Source organism: Peromyscus leucopus, chromosome 1 (assembly GCF_004664715.2).
Source record: "Peromyscus leucopus breed LL Stock chromosome 1, UCI_PerLeu_2.1, whole genome shotgun sequence".
Taxonomy (NCBI): domain Eukaryota; kingdom Metazoa; phylum Chordata; class Mammalia; order Rodentia; family Cricetidae; genus Peromyscus; species Peromyscus leucopus.
The window spans coordinates 164831747-164854976 of record NC_051063.1 but is presented as its reverse complement, the minus strand read 5'-3'; the positions used below and the strand labels follow the sequence as shown (position 1 = coordinate 164854976).

Genomic DNA, 23230 nt, shown 5'->3' with positions numbered 1-23230 from the left:
CCATCCCATCCCTGTCTCCTTCCCTCCCTTACCTCTGTATCTTCCCTGACCCCATTACTCACCCCCTCCCGCCTTTGTGTCTCCTGGTTCCCACATTCCGTTCCTCCATCTTCCCCCCACCCCTCCCTCTATTTGGATTCCATCTTTCCCTTCCACTCCCTCCACTGCCTTTCCCGCTGTCTCTTCTTGTCTCTGGTCTGTCTCTCTCTCTCTCCATCTGTTTCTCTCCATGCTGCTGTCTCTCTGTCTCTCACCCAACTTTCCCCTCTCATCCTGACTCTGCGTCTTCTCTCACTATCTGGATCCCACTGCCTCTGTCACCTTCCCCATCTCCGTTTCTCGATCTCTTCTGTCTCGTCTCCCTTTATCTCTGGCCCTCATCTCTCTCTGTTTCTCTCCGTGTCTGCCCCCTCCCTCTTGTCCATCACCCAACCTTCCCCTCTCGCCCCGTCTCTCCTGTGCTTCCCCTCGGGCTCTGCCCTCGCCTCCCGTCCGCGCAGAGGCCGCCCGGCGGGGCCCGCAGGCGATGCGCGGCGCCGGTGGCCCCCACGGCCCTCGGGGCCCCGCTAAGATGTTGCTGCTGCTGGCACTGGCGTGCGCCAGCCCGTTCCCGGAGGAGGCGCCGGGGCCGGGCGCGGCCGGCGGGGGCACGGGCGGGGCGCGGCCGCTCAACGTGGCGCTGGTCTTCTCTGGCCCCGCATACGCGGCCGAGGCGGCGCGCCTGGGCCCGGCCGTGGCGGCGGCAGTTCGCAGCCCGGGCCTGGACGTGCGGCCAGTGGCGCTGGTGCTCAACGGCTCGGACCCTCGCAGCCTTGTGCTGCAGCTCTGCGACCTGCTGTCGGGGCTGCGCGTGCACGGCGTGGTGTTCGAGGACGACTCGCGCGCGCCCGCCGTCGCGCCCATTCTCGACTTCCTGTCGGCGCAGACCTCGCTGCCCATCGTGGCCGTGCACGGCGGCGCCGCGCTCGTGCTCACGCCCAAGGTGCGCGCGACCGCGGGGGGGGGGGCGGGCCGGCCGCGGGCGGGGCCTTGCGGCTCGGGGGCGGGGCCTTGCTCGGGGGCCGGGATGGGACATGGTCTAGATTGACTTGGGGCGGGGACGTTCGACGAGTAGCAGTGCCTAGAGGAGGCTGAAGGGCAAGACTCTGAGAGGCAGGCTTTGAGAGGCGAGACCTATGATAGCTTTGGAGCCGGTTTCATCGAGGTTTGGGGGGCCGTCACGGGGGGCGGGGCCGTCCGTCGGTCAGTTTCCACGTTGGTGACAAGAGTCAAGTCTAGATAGGGAGGAATCTGAATTGGAGGGGTGTGCCCTAGAGGGTTCACAGCGCCTTCCGGTGATCAGCTACAAAGGTCAGATAACCAGGGAGGAGGTGAGTTCCAAGTGAGGACTGAGGAAGAACCAGTGGCAGGAGAGAGAGATTTTAATGAGAGGCGACAGGGTCAGAAACTAGAGTTATGGGTCTTGGACCAATGAGGGAAAGAGTCAGTTGGAAAGGAATGGGGTTCAGGACGAGATAGAGTCTAGTGAGGAAGTGGTGTCCAGGACAGCAGGTCAGGGGACCATGGGAGAAGAGGCATGGTGGACGGCTCAGCTGAAGGATGGTGCCTAGAGGTCTAGGAAGGAGGGCAGAGCCATCCGTTCTGAGAGGTGGGCTGATGAATGGCAGACTAGGCCCAAGAGCAGATCTAGTTCAAGGAAGGAGAGGGATCCAGTAGAGGGCGGAGGGTAGACTGGGTCCAAGCAATGTAATGAAAGGACTTTACCAAGAGAGGAAGTAGGCCCTTGGAGTGGGGTTGGAGAAGGAGCATGTCAAACTGCGAAAGTATGCAATGAGGATCCTGAACTGGGTTCAAGAAGGAACAAGCCCACCCTGGGAGACTAGTGCCTGTACTGGCCTGAAGACAGGCCTGCCTCCAGAGGCCTGGGGACAGTGGGTTGTAGTGGACTTTTGGTGCCAAAGAAGTTTGCAGACTGGAAAGATGAAGCCTAAGAAGGGATGTATTGGAGGTGGAGCAAGTGAAACAGAGAAGTGGGATTGGCTGGAGGATGGAGCCACCTGGGTGGATGGAACCTAAACCGGTCAGTTCCCAGCTAGGAAGACCTTTGGCATTATACCCGGATCACTATTGCATCCTAGGACTCGCAGGTCTGTCCAAAACATTGTGAGAAAGCCCTCTGTCCAACATCCTTGTTCTTGGCTTGATTTGTAGGCCTGGCTGATGCCTCCATGGAACACTGACACACATGGTCCCTTGTGCTCCATTGCTGCTGAGTGTGACCCACTGAACACCCTTATCCACTCTGTGTGCAGCCTGTCACCTTCAGAGGCACATGTAGTTCCCTCACTGTCCTTGGGTGAGAGAAGGCGTGACCCTCACCACCCCAGCTATGCTACAATGAGGGCCAGGACCTAGTCCCTTTATAGCCACACCCTGCTGGTGGATGAGGTCCTCTGTGAGTCTCTACTGCATGCTGGGAAGCCCCCTCTTCTCAGGACAGCTGTCTTGTACCCAGCATCAAACCCCTGGCACATGCCAAAGGAGAAATCTGATGGCTGTTGGCATGTAGCTGCAGGAAGGCTTGTGAGGCCTGGGGCTTGTTTAAGTTCAGGATTATAAAGCGGAGTTGGGGGAGGTTGGGTCCCACGGAACTTGCACTCAGGTAGTGAAATCTGCCCTAAGGGAAACCCGTAATAACTGAGGCTAAGGCTCCACTGGATGGTAATCAAGAGAGGCCTCCTGAGGAGGTGGTGTCTGTGCTGGCCCAGAAAGATGATGAGGGGTAGCTAGGCATGGAGGATCTGGGGAATGTGTCCCCAGGAGGTACCACTGCTAAGGGCAAAGCTTAGAAGAAGAAGCATTCTGTGTGTGAGAAAGAACAAGGTAGAGGAGCTGCAGCCGATGCAGAGCTGGGGAGGCAGAAGATGAGCTCAGACAGGCATTGGGGGTTGCTTTGTGCCTGGGCCACAGTGGGGACTTTCTTTAGCTTTGATCCTAGAGTAGAACCACTGGAAGCTTTTCAATTGAGAAGAGATGTGTTCCAATTAATATTCTGAAACGATCACTTTGGTTCTGTTCGGAGAACAAACAAAAGGCATGAGATTGGAAGCAGAAGTGTGCCAGAGAGCTGCAGATGTCTAGGCGAGTGCAGTCGCAATGGTGAGGAGATGGGGCCAGGGGTCTTCAGAAAGAAGATAGCTAAGTTTAGTGAGAGTGTGCAGCCAGGATGTCTTGGAAGTGGCCTGGAGGGGAGCATGAGGGGACAAGGAGAGGATGGAGCTGGGGCTGGAGTTGAGCTGCTTTGGTGCTTGCCTGGCGTGAATGAGGTCCTGAGTTCCACCCCCAGCACCATGTGAACCGGATGTAGTGGTGCATTCAGTAATACCCGCACTCAGGAGGGACAGAGCAGCAGGAGTTCCGGTCACTTCTATTGTATAGTTGATGACATACGAGATCCTGGAGGGGAGGGGGGGTTCTGGCTTGGGGGTGCAAAGAAGAGGAGGCTTGAGAAGAGTCAGGAAATCTGCTTTTGACATGCAAGTTCCTGAGATAGTTGTGGAAATCCTGGTTTGCGGATGGTGCCTAGAAAGTGGGATGGCTTTGTCTGAGCTCACGGGAACAGTTGTAACCAAAGATAAGAGCCTTGGGCACACTGCACAGAACTTCCTGCAGCGATGAAGATGGACTGTGTCTACTCTATCCAGCAGGCGGCTGCAAAGCCACAGGTGGCCGCTGAGCACTTGCATGGTGCAGCTGAGGAACTACATTTTTTTTTTCAGTTTAATTTTAATTTGAATAGATACACATCGCTAGTGGCCACCATACTGGATAGTGCTAGAGACAATATTTAAACCCATGGTGCTAATTGACCTTTGCTAGGGAGTGTGGACAGAAAAGGAAAGAGAACACCATAAAGACTGCTTACATCGATGTAGGGTTCTGACTGAGGAGCAGAGGCCAACAAAGGGAGACAGAAATGGGGGACATGGGGGCAGGAGGGGAATGAAAGGGAGGAAGCGTACCCTTCAGCATCCTCACTACATGCTGTCTTGCAGTCTTGCTCATTGCAAATGGGGCTAGGGTGCCTCAGTGGACGCTGGGAAGATGTGGGGTGAATTCATGGTGGTGACATCACATGGTGCCATAGATAAACCCTCAACCCTCATCAGCTCCCCCCACTGAATGAGTTGTTTCTCATTCATACAAACTCCAAACGGGGCGTCCTCACTGGAGGTGTTCCTCCATATGCTGAGTGGCACAGTGGCCACCCGTCCCGTGACTGGGAGACCCTAGGCCTTCAGAGCTTCCTTCTGGGTCTCTACAGCTGCCCTCAGACATGCGAGTAAGGTTCAGGGTGAGTTTTTAGGTGAGCCTGGAGGAACTCAGTGATGTGGTTAAACATAACCCAGACGAGGCCAGTGCTGCGGAAGGAAGGGCAGCCAGGCCTGGTAAGCAGCCGCAGTGGAAGCTGTGGTACCACGGGCACAGGCCGCTGTGGTCTGCTCACTGGTCCTCCCTGTTCCCGCAGGAGAAGGGCTCCACCTTCCTGCAGCTCGGCTCCTCCACAGAGCAGCAGCTGCAGGTCATTTTTGAGGTGCTGGAGGAGTACGACTGGACATCCTTTGTGGCAGTGACCACCCGTGCCCCCGGCCATCGGGCCTTCTTGTCATACATCGAGGTGCTGACTGATGGCAGCCTGGTGGGCTGGGAGCATCGAGGAGCGTTGACCCTGGACCCCGGGGCTGGTGAGGCGGTCCTGGGCGCACAGCTCCGGAGCGTCAGCGCGCAGATCCGCCTGCTCTTCTGCGCCCGCGAGGAAGCAGAGCCTGTTTTCCGGGCTGCAGAAGAGGCTGGCCTCACTGGGCCTGGCTACGTCTGGTTCATGGTGGGACCCCAGCTGGCTGGAGGCGGGGGCTCCGGGGTCCCTGGGGAGCCCCTTCTTCTGCCAGGAGGCGCCCCACTGCCTGCGGGGCTGTTCGCAGTGCGCTCTGCTGGCTGGCGTGACGACTTGGCACGTCGAGTGGCTGCTGGTGTGGCGGTGGTGGCCAGAGGCGCCCAAGCCCTGCTGCGAGACTATGGCTTCCTGCCTGAGCTGGGCCATGACTGCCGCGCCCAGAATCGCACCCACCGCGGGGAGAGTCTGCACAGGTGATTGGGGAATACTTGGAGTGCTCAGTAATGAGTGGCCCGGGATGGAGCTCACCCTGGTTCATTTCCTTCTCTGTAAAACGGGCACACATGAGTGGCCCTTCTGGGATTTAACCAGGTGATTTAGAAGGCACCTGGTGTACAAAGACTTTATTACCATTATTCCACGACTTTAAGGCTGGGCACGGTGGTGGAAGACTGCAATCTTAGGTACTTCAGGAGTGGAGGCAGGAGGTCAGGGTCATCCTTGTCTGCATGTCCACTTGGAGGCCAGCCTGGGCTGTGTGAGACCCTGTCTCAAAATCGAAATGTGAGGCCGAGCCAGGCAGATCCCTGTGAGTTCGGGCCAGCCTGGTCTACAGAGTGAGCTCCAGGACAGGCACCAAAACTACAGAGGGAAACCCCGTCGGGGGGAATGTGTAACTTTAGTTCAGTGTGGCAGTATAGACTTGTCATCCCCGCACTCTGAAGATGGGGGCAGGAAACAAGGCTAAAATATCTAAAACAGAAACACCCATTTTTTTATATTTTAATGTCTTTGAAATCAAGATATGTCTTACGATCAACCAGTTATCAGGTTCTAATTGGCAGCGCTTCTGGGTCTGTTTGCTTGTTTGTTTTGTAAGTAAAAGCAGTGCAACTGATAGCAACTTACCCTGGACAAGAAAACCACCATGAGATGAGTCTCAGTGATAAAAAGATGGATGCCATGATGGAGTGGCCCATGCGAGGGCCATATAACATATAACATCCCAGAGATGAGTGTCTCACAGTCCTGGTTGCCAGGAGCTGGGCTCCAGGTGCTAATTCTGTTTTTCTACTCTTGGCACTGTGGAAGCTGGGTTGTGGCATGGCAGAGAAGTCTGGTCTAGAGAAGGGGGGACGGCATAGCAAAGAAAAAGCAACGTCAAGTAATGTGGAGGGCACAGGTCCCGCATCTTATTACTGAGAACATTGTCACATGGCCAGAACTGACATACTGCTTGTTCAAGGCACATCCATTCTGATTAGTTAAACATCTGTGCTGATTAGCTAGACTCCCATTCTGATTGGCTAGTGGCTGTGCCGTGCTGACGGTTAGATATTTTAATACTGCCCCTGCATGTAGCCTGGATGGACTGCAGAGTGCTGGGTGTGTCCGCCCTTGTTGCGGCCAGGGGTCCAGCTTACATACTATGATGTTAGAAGAAAACTGGTGTGACAGCATCCCTACCATGGGGAGCTTTGGGCGTGGGAACACAGTCCATGTGCTGATGGAGCAGCAGAAGGAAGGCCATGGACCCTGAGCCCGGCTGAGTCTGGGAGAACCTAAGCGGGGAGAATGGACAACTGACTTGGGAATCAGGACCCTAGAACAAGAGGGTGAGAGAAGCATCCTGTGTTCATAAATACTGAGCGCCTGCTAGGAACTAGAGCTCATGCTGGGCCCTGGGAACACAGGGATGAATAAGACCACAGACGTCTTCAAAGAATGCAAGGGCCTAAAGAGGTGACATACAGGGATGGGAATAATGGCCACACAGTGTGAGGCTTGCAGTAATGGAGATAACAGCAGCCTTAGGGAACGTGGGGGAGGAAACCTGCCCAACCAGGACATTTTTGGTTACAAAAAGCAGTCTCGTTTAAATTTCCCCAGGAGAAAGAGAGTTCATTGGAAAGATAAACATGCACAGAACAGACAGACTTTAGGAATTGAGGCCAAGTCTGGGCCAGCTACTCTTTCATCTTCTGTTTTCGTCTTTCTGATTCTGCACGCACACACACACACACACACACACACACACAGGCTTACCTTTCCCAGTCTCTGTTCAGATCTTAATACATAATTTCTCCTTCATAATTTTAGAACCTACAGGTCTCACTGTAAAACAGCATCCCAAGAGGAAACTGGTTGGTGAGAATCAACCTCCCAATACAGGCTGCGTAACTGGGGGGTAAGCTGTAGTGTCAGGGAGGTTTCCCAAAGGAAAGAATCCTAAACTGAGACCTAGGGATGAACTACTGGCCAAACTTCCATCCACTGAAAAACCTTTTCCTGAGAATCTATGTGCCACACACTGCTTTGGCACAAAAGAATCAAATAAAGTTGGGTGTGGTAGTATACTCCTTTAATCTCAGAACTCAGGCAGAGCTCTGAGTTCAAGACTAGTCTGGTCTAGATAGTGAGTTCCAGGCTAGCCAAAGATATATACATATACATACATACTTATATATGTATGAGCAGCATATGTACCCATATATGAGAGGCAGATAGATAGATGATAGATAGATAAATAGATGATAAATAGATAGATAGATGATAGATAGATAGATAGATAGATAGATAGATAGATAGATAGATAGATAGATATCCTGACTCAAAACACTGAAAAAAAAAGTCATAAAAGTCCCCTGCTCTCACATAGCTAACAGTCTAATAAGGGAGAGTGGGGAAGAGGGGCGTGCAGTGAATAGGCAAGAAAAGAAAGACCTGCCCACAGGTGGCAGCCTCTGAGAGGACAATAAAAATGGGGGTGTGAGACAAAAGGCTCAGGGGTCAGAGCATATCGGGCAGGTAAAACTTAGAGGTTAAGATGATGGGGATGGGGACGAGCTGGAGAGATGCTTAGCGTTGAGAGCACTTTATGCTCTTGCAGAGGACCCAGGCTGGGTTCCCAGTGCCCATATGGGCAGCTCATACACACACACACACACACACACACACACACACACACACGACACACACACGCAAGAGAGAGAGAGAGGGAGAGAGAGAGAGAGAGAGAGAGTTCTGGGCCTGCAATACTCTCTTCTGGGCCCCTGGACACATGTGGAACACATAAATACACTCAGGCACACACGCATACACATACATTTCTTTAAATCATTGTAGTACGTAGATGGAGCTGAGCACTGGAAGAGCTGAGTAAATAGAGGGAAGAGCAAGGCCTGAAGCCCATCATTCTTCAGCCATCTGTGTGGATGGGATGGGATGACCCAAAGGAGACACAGGCAGAGCCTGCAGGTCAGCTTCAATCTAACGTGCTCAGCGCGTTCACCAGATATGGAGGACATTCATTCCAGGTGTGATCACGTAGGAAGACCCAAGGGGTTTGGGGGGACAGGCAAACACGGAGCCTTCGTAGCACAGAACAGATAACAGGTAATGAGGTCAGGGAGGTGGGTGGGACCAAAGCTTTGCCTGTGTGCACAGTTGTATGGCTTAAGACTCTATTCTGGGATTCCGGGAGCCGAAGGCAAGTCCTGAGGAGAGGAGGCTGGCCTAGAATCAGCTTTAGGTATAGAAAGACTTCTCTGGGGTGGGATATGGACTGGAAGGCCAGGAAGGAGGCCGGGGGTGGCACCAGGACTCTTGGGGTGGAAGACAGGTGGGGAAGGAAGAACAGGACTTGGTAGCCTGGATGGAGGGACCAGGAGCAGCCGACTAGAGAGATGGTGTGAGAGCATGCTGTACTTGGCACGGTGACGATGTTTAGGACCAGAGATGCCCAGGTGTGAGAGCATCGGCACAGTGACGGGTAGGACAGAGATGAGGGTGGAGCAGCGACCGGGGAGAGGGAGATGCCCAGGTGTGAGAGCATGCCGTACTCGGCACAGTGACGGTGTTTAGGAGCCCGAGATGCCCAGGAAGCTTCATCCCAGGAGAAGGGATATTTGAACTGAGTATTTACAACCTATCAGAGCTGGTCAAGGTGAGAGAGAGGTTTTATAGGTACAGCACAGCCCTTGCAAAGGCCTGGAGGCCGTGAACTCTCCCCAGGTTCCAAGTGACAGACACTGCAGTTAGTGCTGCTAAGAGTTTTCAGGAGGGAAGGCACCGGATAGGGAGTTTCAGGGACAGGAGAAACCATGGCATGCAAGGACTTTAAGGTATCAGCACCAAGCTGAGAGTGTGGGTCCTGGGCCTGGAGGTTCTGGCAACAAAGTGTGTGGGGGGGCGGACTCAGAGATGACTGTGGCTGGCAATAGAAGAGACTCAGCCCTCAGCAACCAAGGGACCCAGCTCAGGTCCTCATGGGGCCCCTCCCTTTCTCCTGGGCAGGTACTTCATGAACATCACCTGGGATAACCGAGACTACTCCTTCAATGAAGATGGCTTTCTGGTGAACCCTTCACTGGTGGTCATCTCCCTCACCAGAGACAGGACATGGGAAGTGGTGAGTGGCCCAGACTCCAGGCATCTGTGGGAGAGCACCTGGACCCTGGATCTGAGGGAGGTGAAACAGGTCTAGACTCTGAGGTCCTATGGAAAGTCATAGTTGATGGCCCAGGTTCTGGTCTGAAGGAGGAAGAAGCAAGCAATCTGGATTCTGGAGGAAGTTAGGACCCACAGTCCCAGAAAGCCATGACACCCTGGAATGCCCCCGGGAGGCATGACATGTCTTTCTTTTTTTTTTTTTTTTCACCCCCAAGGTGGGCAGCTGGGAACAGCAGACCCTCCGCCTCAAGTACCCGCTATGGTCCCGCTATGGCCGCTTCCTGCAGCCAGTGGATGACACACAGCACCTCACTGTGGCCACGTTGGAGGAGAGACCCTTTGTCATTGTGGAGCCAGCAGACCCCATCAGCGGCACTTGCATTAGAGACTCAGTCCCCTGCCGGAGCCAGCTCAACCGTACCCACAGGTGACAGCCCCGAAACAGATGTTTCAGACTCAGAATCCCCCTCCCCAGAAGCACAGCAGGTCAGGCCCCAGCCCCTCCGCCCGCCCTCCAGCTGGGTGACCTAGGGGATGCCAAGGAATTCTTAAGCTTCAAGCTCCCAAGAAAGCACTAGCCGTAGTTTAAGCTGCTGCTTGCCCCTCACCTCCTGGGAGAGCCTAACAGTGGCCCCCAACCTCTCCAAGCCTGGTCGCTCCCCGCAGCCCTCCGCCTGACGCCCCCCGCCCGGAGAAGCGGTGTTGCAAGGGTTTCTGCATCGACATTCTGAAGAGGCTGGCGCACACCATCGGGTTCAGCTATGACCTCTACCTGGTCACGAACGGCAAGCATGGCAAGAAGATCGATGGTGTCTGGAATGGCATGATTGGTGAGGTAAGAGGCGGGGACAGAACCTGCGGGAGAGGAATCTGAGCATCCTAGGGACAGGGGCCAAGAGGAGGGCGTCCTGGAGCAGGGGGCGTGGCCAAAGGAGCCGGCGGGGCTTGGTAAGGGCGCTGCCTGAAGCGGGGTCCCAGGCTGAGGAGGGCGTCTTCAGGAGTGGGCCAAGAGAACTGCAAGTTCTAAGGTGGTCAGAAGGGTCCTTGGAGAAGGGGCTAGGAGCGGAACTCCTGGGAGGTGGGCGTGGGATGGTAGGATTCATGGGGAGGGCTTTGAAGGGTGGGACTCCAAGACGGGGGCGGGGTTGGGAGTCTGGATCCCTAGGCCTTAAGCAAGTGAAGTGGACAGTGGGTGGGGTAGAGGAGACCTGCTCCTGCTTCTGCTTTCTCTCCCTTACTTCCCCCGCCCCTCTGTTCCCTTCCTCACTCATCAACCAGACCTCCTAGCCTGTCTCCCACATCATCACTGTCTCCCAGGGTCAGGCTTTGCCCAGCGCTGGCCTCTGTGCCCTGAGCGGCTTCCCTTGCCAACTCCTCGATCCACCCCAGGTGTTCTATCAGCGTGCGGACATGGCCATCGGCTCTCTTACCATCAATGAGGAGCGGTCCGAGATCGTGGACTTCTCCGTCCCCTTTGTAGAGACGGGCATCAGCGTCATGGTGGCACGCAGCAATGGCACTGTATCCCCCTCTGCCTTCCTGGGTGAGCCAGCCAGGACAGGGGTTCACACTTAGCCAAGGCTGGGCCACTGTCTCCAACAGCGTGGGCCCTGGGTCCCATCCCAGGGTTGCCTGTACTGGAGTGACATCACTTCCAGGCTTCAGTTCCTGATCTGTACGGTGGGAGAAACACTTTCCCTGGCAGAGCTTTCCACAGGAAGCTTAGTAAGCATGAGCTCAGGAGCCGTCCTTTGCAGTGCCTTCCACAGCTCTGATCCTGGGTTTGCACTCACGGTTGTTCCGGTTTGGTTTGGTTTGGTTTGGTTTGGTTTTTTCAGACAGGGTCTATGTAGTTCTGGCTGTCGTGGAACTCAGAACTCAGAGAGACCCACCTGCCTCTGCCTCCTGAGTACTGGGATTAAAGGCGTGCAGCACTGCACCCGACCAGATTTTTTGTTTTGTTTTATTTAAAGGTTTATTTTTATTTTATGTGCATTGGTGTTTTTCCTGCATGTACGTCTGTGTGAGGGTGTCAACTCCCCCTGGAACTGGAGTTAGACAGTTGTGAGCGGCCATGTGGGTGCTGGGAATTGAACCCCGGTCCTCTGGAAAAACAGCCAGTGCTCTTAACCAATGAGCCATCTCTCCAGCCCAATAACAAATATATGTATGTATATATACATACATATATGTGTGTATACACACACACACATATATATGTATGTATATATGTGTGTGTGTATATATATACTGAGACAGGGTTTCTCTGTGTAGCTCTGACTGTCCTAGAATTCACTCTGTAGATCAGGCTGGCTTTGAACTCACAGAGATCCACTCGTTTCTGCCTCCTAAGTGCCGAGACTAAAGATGTGCACCACTACCTCCCGCCGGATTTTTGTTTTTTAAGATATGGATGTACTATGTAGCTTAGATTGCCTTGAACGTGCAACTACTCTTTATGTCCGTATCTCTCTCTGTCTCCTGAATTTGAGGATTTATATTCTTCTTTTAAAGAGGACCCACCAAGGTCAGGTGTACCCAGGCTAAAAAATGTGTAGGGATTTTGTTTGTTTGTTTAGGTTTTTTTCCAGTGCGGAGATTGAATCCGGGACCTGGAGGACTGTGGTGACCCAGACAGTCTTGTCTCCGAGGGGCTATCTGCTTCCTTGGGGGTTACAGACGAGATCCTTTCCAATGGTGATAGAGACCATGAGAAATTAGGCTGAGGTGAAGAGAGAGGCACAGGGAGAGGGCTGGTGTGGGTAGGAGAGGCCTTTTTGAGGAAAGGATTTCACCTCTGTCAAGATCTGAAGGAAAGAACATGGGAGGCAGGCGGCAACCAGCGTGGAGTGTGTGAAGACTGCCTGAGACATGTACGACAGGCCCGTGTGGCTGGTGAGGAGACGGGTAAAAAAGGCGGCCGGAAGGCTGAGGGGCGTGATAGAGCTCGCTGGACTGTGGACACTCTGATGGCGAGTGTGGCCTTCACCCTGTCTGTGGTAGCAAGGGCTTGCCTTGAGAAGGTAGTGAGGAATGTGTGCTCAGATGGGAGTTGCCGATAGCTCTGTGGAAGGGAAGCAGGAAGCTGGCAAGGGGGCTGCTGCAGTGGCCCGTGACATGAAGGATGGAGGTGTGCAGAAGCCTGGCAGCAAGGCCCAATGCGTGTGGATTGGGGTGTGGCCAGGAAGCCACACTGTGGTACACTGGGTGGATCTCTTGAGCTGGAGACAGCAGAAATGGGCAGGAGGACAAGGCCAGCAGGTCACATCCGTCCCCCCTTCCCTCTGGGCAGTCTGAGCAAGGCTCCTCAGAGAGAGAGAGGAGACAGGAGGAGAAGGATCCCTTCCCCTGGGGCCCAAGAGGCTGGGGAGATGGTCCCAGAGATTAGACCAGGCTTGCTCCTTGCTGGCCATAGGGGTGGAGAGGACAGGCCCAAGGAGTCTGAGGGTCAGGAGCAAGGGGCAGGGCCATGTTTGTCGTCTATGAACAAGGAAGATGGAGGGCAAGGAGTGTGGCCTGGGCGGGGTTGTCATGGATGACAAGATGCAGAGCCTGGGATGGGATGGATGGCCCTGAGGGAGGGCTGAAAAGCGGAGACTTAGGTCCTGGGCTCCGTGAACATTTAGTAGGCAGCTAAATTAGGGGAGGAAAACCACAGAAATGGTTGCAGTAGCTCTCTTTGAGAAAGATTGCCACAAGGAGTCTAGGTACTAATAGGCTGTCCCCGAAGTGGGGGCCAGAAAAGGGCAGAGAGCAGGATGGGGTCAACTGGGCTCCCCTGGTCCCCCAAGCCCTGGCTTGGCTGACGCCTCCCGTGTCCCCAGAGCCCTACAGCCCCGCTGTGTGGGTGATGATGTTCGTCATGTGCCTCACCGTGGTTGCCGTCACCGTTTTCATCTTTGAGTACCTCAGTCCTGTGGGCTATAACCGCAGCCTGGCCACAGGCAAACGTGAGTCCCCTCCTACCTGACCCTACCGGAACTCTGTTTCCCAGGAGCCCCCGGGGATAGAGCTAGGAACGGCAGTCCTTTCTCCTCTCCTGGGGAGTGGAAGGCCTGTGAGGTCCATGTCCTGGCCTGGCCCCCCACAGGCCCTGGTGGCTCGACCTTCACCATTGGGAAATCCATCTGGCTGCTGTGGGCCCTGGTGTTCAACAACTCGGTGCCGGTGGAGAATCCTCGGGGCACCACCAGCAAGATCATGGTTCTGGTGTGGGCCTTCTTTGCCGTCATCTTTCTCGCCAGCTACACAGCCAACCTGGCCGCCTTCATGATCCAGGAGGAGTACGTGGACACCGTGTCCGGGCTCAGTGACCGAAAGGTGTGTACAGGGGCCAGGCTCACCTGTCCCACCCAGAGCAGAGGGGTTCCTGAGAGACTGCCCAAGAGGGATTCTAGAGCAGTAGAGATGGTTTTGGAAGGAGATGAACGATTTACACCATCCCGGGGAAAGGGTGTCCCCCAACATCCCAGGAGCAGTAATGCCAAATAGGATTTTCTAGACAAGTGCCTCCCTCACACTAATGAAGACTGAATGTGTGACCCAGCTAATCCCTTGGAGACTATGCTTGAGAGAAATGTATCAGCAATGAATGACTGGGAATGTGGGAATAACACTTAACACCAGGACACACAGGAGTCAGTCGCAAGCTAATAATACATGCCTACAACTGCAGCCCTCCAGAGGCAGAGGCAGGAGGATCACGAGTTCAGGGATAGGCTGGCTACATAGTGAGTCCCTGTCTCAAATAAGAACAGCAATACAGTCAACTCCAAATTTTTACCGATTAGATTCAACATGCATAAAACCAATCCAAATGCCCACCCCCCCGGTTTGCACTCTTGCCTTGCGGTGCCCATCCCCGGCACATGGGGCCAGCTGAGGGACACTGTGAGATTACAGTGGCTGACCAGTGTCTCAGTGTCAGAGGGCTGTGGAATCGATGCAATAGGTTGCATTAAGCACGGTTTTCAGTGGAATGGAGGTGGAACAGCCCAAAAACAGACCATGTTGGTGGTACCTTCTATGGTGCCGGGAGTGTGGTTCTGCCAGCACTCTGAGCCAGCACAGCCCTGTGGCTACGTCTGTGCTTGATACCCAGAGCCATTTCTGAATAGCCTGGTTAGCCCACTCCCAATCCAGCAAACTAAGGGCTGGCTCTCCAGAATGGGACATTTGATTTGGGGGTTTCCTGGAGGGTACCTTGACAATCCCCCCTTCTGTTCCAGTTCCAGCGGCCCCAGGAGCAATACCCACCCCTGAAGTTTGGGACAGTGCCCAACGGATCCACGGAGAAGAATATCCGCAGCAACTACCCTGATATGCACAGCTACATGGTGCGATACAACCAGCCGAGAGTGGAGGAGGCCCTCACGCAGCTCAAGGCAGGGTCAGCGCAGACTCGGGCAGTGGGGCCCCTAGAGCATTTGGGGAGGGGTGGGGCTCGTGTCTGAGTCAGCTCGGGGCACTTCACTAACGGGGCTCGGGAGAGTCAGGGCTTCTGTGCTTTGTAACTTTAGACACTTGATTCCGTGCTCTGAATTTATTTCTTGGGTGTACAGTGATGATCACAAAGGCATCTCCTTGATATAAGAACAAAGTTTGGTCAGGAGTGGTGGTGCCTTTAATTCTACCATTTGGAACTGAAGTGGGAGCAGGTCTTGGTGAGTTCCAGGCCAGCCAGGAAACAAACAAAGCCTGTCTCAAAACAAACAAAACCACATAGTTAATCCACACAGAACGTGGCCAGAGCACAGGGGCTCTTTGAAGATGGAGTTTTCTTTGGGCCACCAGCTCACAAAAAAATGACATGGAGACTTATTATTAATTATGAAAGCTTGGCCTATAGCTTAGGCTTGTCCCACTAGCTCTTATAACTTAAATTAACCTATTTATATTAATCTACATTCTTGTCTCATGGCTTTTTGCCTCTCTTCCATCTTATATCTCCTGTTTCCTCTCTGCTCCTCTGGGTCTCTCTCACGCCTAGACTCATTTCCTCTTCTTTTCTCTCTTCCTGGAAGTCCTGCCTAACCTCTTCCTGCCTAGCTATTGGCCATTTAGCTCTTTATTAAACCAATCGGAAGGCACCTTGGCAAAAACACATCTTCACGTGTACCAAAAGATTATTCCACAACAGCTCTTTGTTGTAATTATTGTATCCTTATCATCAGTTCTGAATTCTGCAATGAATACTTGGATTATAGGGAAGGGATTGTATTTTTTTTTTATGTTAGCTCCCTAAATCATAGGGATAAAGCTAAATTCAGTCCCCAGAGTACAGCCCCCTGGTGTGGCAAGCCTAGACAGGGCCTGGATTGTGGCTCAGCAGCAGAGGGCTGGCCTGGTGTGTCCCGAGGCCTGGGTTTCGTTCCCCAGCATTGCAGTTTCCTACGCTGAGTACAGTAGCTCTCTGCTCCTCATTCATTAGTCTTTCAGCATGATTCTCCTCTGATCCCCTTTTTGTGCTGGACATTAGACAGACATTTTCTGTTCTCAGTTACTCAGGGACTAGAGTGAAAAATGAGCATCAGACACAAACTGACAGGGTCACCAGGCGTCAGAGTGGCCTTCTCGGCAGGGTCAGGTCACGAGTCAATGCCTTTCGGCAGGTCATCAGGTAGAGTGCCTTCTAGGACGAGGGAGCATGTGTATGCTCTCAGGGTAGACTGAGAGCCTTGCAGGCAGAGGCGGAGGTGTGGAGGGACATCTGGAAGACCAGTGGCTGAGGAGCGGGGACCTAGAGTGAGGGGCAGAGGAGTGTGGGACTAATGGTGACCCCTGAGAACATCAGAGTTGGCTTTTGTGCCTAAGTGGTGAGACACCTTCGTAGGAGACTAAGCAAAGAAGCCTCAGTTCTTGTCCCCAAGTGTCCTTCACTGCAGTGGAGAGTGGCAGAGGCCATAGGGGAGCAGGGCGGTGTGAGCCACTGTCATCCGGAACTCGCCCCTGGCTCCCCTCAAGCAGCCGTCCTGCCGGACCTGTCGCCCCTTTGTCTGGGTGGATGGTTGACTGCAGGAAAGAAGCCCAGGCAGCCTGCGGGAGGCACAGCACAGGCTCAGCCCCAGGATACCCGGAGCCTCTGCAGCCGGTGTCCACTCGTGTGCACTCCTGGAGCAGTCCTGGGGGAGGGTGGTGCCTGTACTTGGAAGCCATGGTCATCAGCAAAGCAGATTCCCGGATTGGAAGGATGCTAAAACCAGTTCTAACACGCTGGTTCAATGCTTGGCATCCCAGCACTTGAGGCGGGAGGCCTGAGGGTTTAAGGCCGTTCTGAACTATATGCGAGGCCCTGTCTCCAAAAAGAAACCAAACAGTGCTGGGCTAGCAGGACAGTTGAAAGCTACTACTAAGAGCCAAACTCTTTACACATTTCTACCAAACGTGCAGCATAGACCTTCGTGCTCTTTTGGTTGCCCCCTGGTCACAGGAAGGCTGTTGCTGCTCCGTGAAGCACATCCTAGTTCCAAGCATGGAGGAGGAAGTTAAGAGGGCAGGGTTGCTGGCCGTGGTGGCACACGCCTTTCATCCCAGCACTCGGGAGGCAGAACCAGGCGGATCTCTGTGAGTTCGAGGCCAGCTGGGTCTATAGAGTGAGATCTAGGAAAGGCGCCAAAGCTACACAGAGAAACCCTGTCTCAAAAAAACAAAAAACAGAGAGTGGAGAGTCTTCTTGGAAACCTTTGCCTTTTTATTGAAAAAGGTTTCTCAGGGACTTCTACATATTTCTAAGAACCCATCAAGCAACCACACAAAGTTATCATCAGGGAAACAGGAAAGACGAGTATGTGAGCCGAGAATGAGGCTGTGAACTGAGACACAGTCTCAGCATCTGCCAGAGTCCTGCCCATGTTTTAGGGGTTTTGATGTCCGTCTGTCTGTCTGTCTGTTTGTGCCTAGCCATCGAAGTTCTCTCCTGTAGCTCTCCCTCCTGCCTCCCGATCCTCTCTTTCCGATCACAAGGACTCTGTGTCCGAACTCTCCACGAGCCTGAGCCTCCCTTGGGCCTGGGCTTTGCACTCCTTCTCCAGCCAGCCCGGCTTTGTCTCCTGCAGTGCGTGCTCTGGCTGTCAACCCTTGGTGGGGTTCCTCCTTCTCCACCCTCTCCCTACACCCACTATCCATTCATATGGCAGGTGTTGCTGAGGCTCCAGGCAGGCACCCTGAAAACTTCCCAGGACTCTATGCCAAGGAAAACTGCATACTTTAAGCTAGGAAGCCAGCATGGTGGCCATCCTGCCTTGACAGATCGCTCTAAATAACCCAAAGGCAAAAAGAAAATTCAAGTTAGGAATGTGACTGGATGGCTCCTTCCATCTCCCGGGGCCACAAGGACTGACTGGCCTGCCTTTCCCTAAAGCCAAATCCTTGCCTTGCCTTTCTTCGAGGATGCCCACCTTCCTTGGCTCATGGCTCCCAGTTGCTCAGGCCTCTCCATGTTAACAAGGACTAGAGTGAGTGTAGAGGTTTTCCAAGTTACATGGATTCCCAGAGCAGAACCTAAAAGGGAGTATTCTGGTGGGTATAACTCTCAGCCCTAGGGACTCTGGGCTCTGTGGGGACACAGAAAAAGACGCCCTTTCCCCAAGGACTGGACCCAGCACGCACTCTTCAGTTCCTTGTTTGGTTGGGTCTTTTTGTTTTGTTTTGTTTTTTGAGACTGGTCTCGGAACTGTCCTGGAACTCACTATGTAGACCAGGCTGTCCTCAGCCTCACAGAGCTCTGCTGCCTCAGCCTCTGGAGTGCTGAGACGGGAGGCGGGAGTCCGGGCCACGCAGCGGTTTTTGTGGCAAATGTTCACTGAGTTCCTCTAATGTGTTAGTCGTTCCTCTGCCAGATGCCCAGGTCCCACTGGAGAAGGGGAGGCAGGAGCGGCGGACGGTTGTGAAGGATGTCCTTTGCGGAGTGGCGCAGGGCTGGAGATGGGTCACTGAATGCTTGCTGTGCAGGCCTGGGGACTTGAGTTCAAATCCTCACGACTCAAATGAGAGCTGGGAGTGGCAGCATGTGGCCGTAACCCGGCACGGCCAAAGCCAGGCTCTCGGGTCTCACTAGCCACACTATCCGATGGGAGAGCTCCAGGGCCAGTGAGGACCTGTGATCACCAGCATCTGCAGAGAAAGCTTGGTGTGCCTGTGCGCACCCTGGAACCCAGCACTGCGGGACACAGAGACAGGAGGACGGCTGGGGCTCCCAGTCAGTGAGAGACCCGGTCTCAAGGGAACAAGGTGGACAGTGCTAGAGCAGAGCACACTCAGTGTCGTCCCCTGGCCCTGTGCACTTGCACAGGCACAAACATCATACACACCAACACACACATGAAGGGTGGACAGTGACTGAGGACATCCAGTATTGACCTCTGGCTTCTACACATATGTGCACACACATCCGTATAAACATGTACATCACACACACACACACACACACACACACACACACACACACACACACACGGGGGGGGGGGGGGCGGGGGAGAAGGGGTGGGGGACAGAGGTTGGTCCTTTGAAGTCATTTCCTCCTGGAGTCTGGCCAGAGGTGCCTGGTCTTTTGAACTTACCATTTGCCTGTGCTGAGACCCTGTGGTTCTGGCCCCCGGGCGGGCCTGGCATTGCTAGTTTTCAGGACTCCAGCAGCAGTAGGTTCCACACCAGGTGACCTGGGTTTGAGTGCAGCCGTGGACCCGACGCACCTTAGTTGAGCTAGTATGCTTTTGCTTTCGCCGCCTTAACTCGAGGTCAGCAATCCCCGGAGCTGGGCAAGTGGCTGGGGAAACGGGTTCCGTCTCAGAACTCTTCTTCCACTGCCTTCTGTTCCTTTCCTCCTTGGAGTGGGCGGCCCCAGCCCTGCCCCACCTTGAAGTGGGCGGCCCCAGCCCTGCCCCACCGCCCCCTTTGTTCTCAGCGACCCCAGCCTCCATTGTGTCCTTTCTCAACAGCTCTTTCCTCTGCCTTGAAGTGGTCTGTGCTCAGCACTCATAGCTGGAGCTGAAGAGCAGCCCTCCTCCTCCTCCTCCTCCTCTCCTCCTCCTCCTCCTCAGGTCAGGGTTTGCGCTATCCCTCCATCCTTTCTTCTGCAGCAGAGCTGGGAACTAAGTGTGTAAGTCGGGGTGTTCTGGGAGCCACAGGAAAAGAGAGGTGAGCTCACTCTCATGTTTGTTACTCCAACTCAAAAATGTCCTCTCTCTAACGAGTAACTAATTAATACAAACACTGACCCCATACCCTACCTTTGGGGAGGTCCCAGGCATGGTTTATGTTCCCATCGCACTTCGGCGTGGACTTGCCAACTCTTCCTTTCCTTTTCTTTCTTCCTTTTGATTATTCCTGTGGCTTTTGGACACGGGGTCTCACTGTGCAGCCCTGGCTGGTCTGGAACGCGGAGACCCTACCGTCTGCCTCTTGAGTGCACCACCATGGGTGCTGGACTTGACAGCTATCCAGTGTTTAACAGCCCCCCCCCACCCCCCGCGGCTAGTGGACGTCACATTCAACTCCATCCATTCTGCCACTCTCCTCCTCGTTTCTTTTCTTTCTTTTTCTTTTTTACCATAATTAACATTTTTATTTTATTTATTTATTTAAATTTATTTATTACGAATACAATGTTCCATCTGCATGTATCCCTGCACACCGGAAGAGGGCACCAGATCTCATTACAGATGGTTGTGAACCACCATATGGGTGCTGGGAATTGAACTCAGGACCTCTGGAAGAGCAGCCAGTGTTCTTAACCTCTGAGCCATCTCTCCAGCCCCCAACATTTTTATTTTGCAGAATTTTCCTTTTTAACTCCAGTGAAGCCTCTCCTTGGGGCTGGGGGCAGGGCCCTGCGGCAGAGCGCTTGTCCTGCCTGTGCGAGGCTCTGAGTTCAACTCCAGCACCATATAATAAATATAAATAAATAAGCCACACAGGCTTCAAAACAAACAAACAAAAAACCCGGGGGGTGGGGGGGTGGCGCACACCTTCAATCCCAGCACTCAGGAGGCAGAGGCAGGTGGATCTCTGAGTTCATAGCCAGCCTGGGCTACAGAGTGGGTTTCACGACAGTCAGGGCTACACAGAGAAGACCTGTTCAAAAATAAAAATAAAAAATAAAAAGAAGAAAGGAGGAAAAGAAACCTCCCCTCATTTTGTCTTGTCTCTCCCTCTTCATCTCTCCCTCCTCCTCCTCATCCCATTCCTCCCCCTTCCCCTTCCCCCTTCTTCTCCCCCTTCCTCCATCCCCCCTCTTCCTCCTCCTCCTCCCCACTCTCCTGTCTTCCCCTCCATCATTCCCTCCTTTCCTGCCCTGGTTCCTGACACACGGCCCCACTGCAGTCATGGCTCTGATCCGCTTCCTCAGAACCCCGTCAGAACCCACGCTCCTCTGCCTACCCTGGGGAGCTTTGTTGATTTAATTCACTGTCTGAACCATCTCATCAGCTGGAATGTGTCTCTCAGCTCAGAAGCCTAGGAACCCACGGAAGTATCCAGAGTGTAGGTGCTGGAGGCCCGGACTCCATCAGGGCTGTCCAGCGGGAGTACAGCCATACACACCCTTATCCCGTGTCTTTATAGATTTTTTTTTTTAAAGCTGAGTTATGGCTGGGCATGGTGGTACACACCTTGAATTCCAGCACCCGGGAGGCAGAGACAGGTGGATCTCTCTGAGTTCCAGGCTAGCCTGGTCTACAAGTTCCAGGACAGCTAGAGCTGCATAGTAAGACCCTGTCTCAATCAATCAATCAATCAATCAATCAATAAATAAATAGGGCTGGAGAGATGGCTCAGAGGTTAAGAGCACTGGCTGCTCCTCCAGAGGTCCTGAGTTCAAGTCCCAGTAACCACATGGTGGCTCACAACCATCTGTAATGAGATCTGGTGCCCTCTTCTGGTGTGCAGGCATACATGCAGGCAGAACACTGTATACATAATAAATAAATCTTAAATAAATAGGAGTTGAGTTCTATGCTGGGTGCTGTGGCATACACCTGTAATCACTGAATTCAGGAAGCTGAGGCAGAAAGATTACAGCAACCTGGACGGCACAGTGAAACCCTGTCTCAAAAAACAAAATGATAATAAATAAAATAGCACTGAAGTGTACATCTAGTGAGGGTGTACACTCAGATTGTGATATGGAGGACCTTGGGATCCCCAGGAATCTTCTCCTGCCCTTTTGGTCACCATGGAACATCACAGGGAAGCAGTAGACACTGGTGGCAGTTCATTGGCTACTTGCTGGATATGCCCCAGCCAGTGTCACAGGGCCATACCACAGTGCCAGGGTTGGTGACATTTGGCCCTTTCCAGCTTGCCATCGCGTGTGTGTGTGTGTGTGTGTGTGTGTGTGTGTGTGTGTGTGTGTGTAGTCTCAGATCAAAAGGAGAAGCGCACAGTACAGTCATGCTAATGGACATTCCCATCAGGGCAGGGCAGTCGTGTTCCCTCCCCCCTCCCCACCTCCACTCCCCCCCTTCCCTCCTTCCGCAGTGTGGCCTCTCCCCAAGTTAGAGTGTTTGTTATGCATCGGGCTCTGTTGTTTCCAGACAAAGGCTCAGGTAGGCCATGCTGGCTTTGTGCTTGCTCCACGCTGAGGCTGGCCTTCAACTGACCCTCCCTGTGGGTGGACGGCAGGTGTGCCACGAGGGCAGGTGGGCCACGAGGGCAGGTGTGCCACGAGGGCAGGTGTGCCACGACGGCAGGTGTGCCACGACGGCAGGTGTGCCACGAGGGCAGGTGTGCCACGAGGGCAGGTGTGTCACGAGGGCAGGTGTGCCACGAGGGCAGGTGGGCCATGACGGCAGGTGTGCCACGAGGGCAGGTGTGTCACGAGGGCAGGTGGGCCACGAGGGCAGGTGTGTCACGAGGGCAGGTGTGCCACGAGGGCAGGTGTGCCATGACGGCAGGTGTGCCACGAGGGCAGGTGTGTCACGAGGGCAGGTGGGCCACGAGGGCAGGTGTGTCACGAGGGCAGGTGTGCCACGAGGGCAGGTGTGCCAGGAGGGCAGGTGTGCCACACCGCTGCGTCCTCTGCTTTCATTGTAGAGAGTGCGCAGGGCTGCAAGGGTCTGTGTTCCTCTGGAGGCTGGAAGGCCAAGCCTCTGAGCACCTCCCTCTTCCCCTGGCATGTGCCTCTGAATTGTAAACTTCCCGGTGTTGTAAGCATGCCAGCCATGTTGGACTTGCCTACCCTGTGGCCCCACCTGGTGACCTTCATCACCTCCATGAGGCCCTGTCTACAGATAGTCACATCCTTGGGCCCTAGAGGCTCAGACTCTGAAATATGAATTTTGGGAGGAGACTCACTTTAGCTCATGACATCCCATAACCATGTCAGGTGTCTTGATTGGACTGGGAAGCACAATGAGATTCCCAGTGCTGCCAGGGCGGGCCTGCGCCCCGAGGTCTGACTGGACCCAGGCCCCCCCCCCCCACTGTACTGCTTCTCAGAATCACCTTCATCACCGTCCTCACCCTGCAAGTGCCATGGCCTCACAAAGGACAGCTCTGTATTTCTTACTGTTATCTCCTGCCTGTGCTAAAATGTTTCGTCCCAGGCATCGGTTTTTGCATTTTTAAAAATTTCAGTTCTACTTTTATTAAAGCTATCTATCCAGAGTTTGGAGGGTGAAATACAGGAATTTTTTTTTTTTTTTTTCATTTTTAGATAGGGTCTCAGGTAGCCCGGGTTGTTCCCCGACTTAACTGGTTGGCCTTGTAACTCTCCTGGTTTCTCCTCCATAGTGCTGGGATTACAGGCCTGCGTCACTAGGCCCAACCCAAGACTTTTATTTCCTAATGAAAAACATCTGCCTACCCTCCATGTCTCCCACCTGAAAAAAAAAAAGCTACGTTCATCTCTTTGGCTGTATCATTTTACTATTTATCTCCTTCATCTCC

The 23230-nt window shown here is 53.8% G+C and overlaps 1 protein-coding gene across 1 annotated transcript in view; it reads left to right on the top strand.

Annotated features, from left to right (window-relative positions):
• Positions 1-417: 417 nt before the first annotated feature.
• Grin2d (glutamate ionotropic receptor NMDA type subunit 2D) overlaps positions 418-23230 on the top strand; it is a 40061-nt gene continuing 17248 nt past the window's right edge. Inside the window, exons 1-9 of the mRNA XM_028859263.2 lie at positions 418-982; positions 4529-5148; positions 9191-9305; positions 9562-9773; positions 10013-10181; positions 10736-10889; positions 13171-13296; positions 13437-13666; positions 14575-14735. Of these exons, the coding sequence (XP_028715096.2) occupies positions 527-982; positions 4529-5148; positions 9191-9305; positions 9562-9773; positions 10013-10181; positions 10736-10889; positions 13171-13296; positions 13437-13666; positions 14575-14735 (2243 nt within the window). The 5' untranslated portion in view covers positions 418-526. The remainder of the gene's footprint in view (positions 983-4528; positions 5149-9190; positions 9306-9561; positions 9774-10012; positions 10182-10735; positions 10890-13170; positions 13297-13436; positions 13667-14574; positions 14736-23230) is intronic.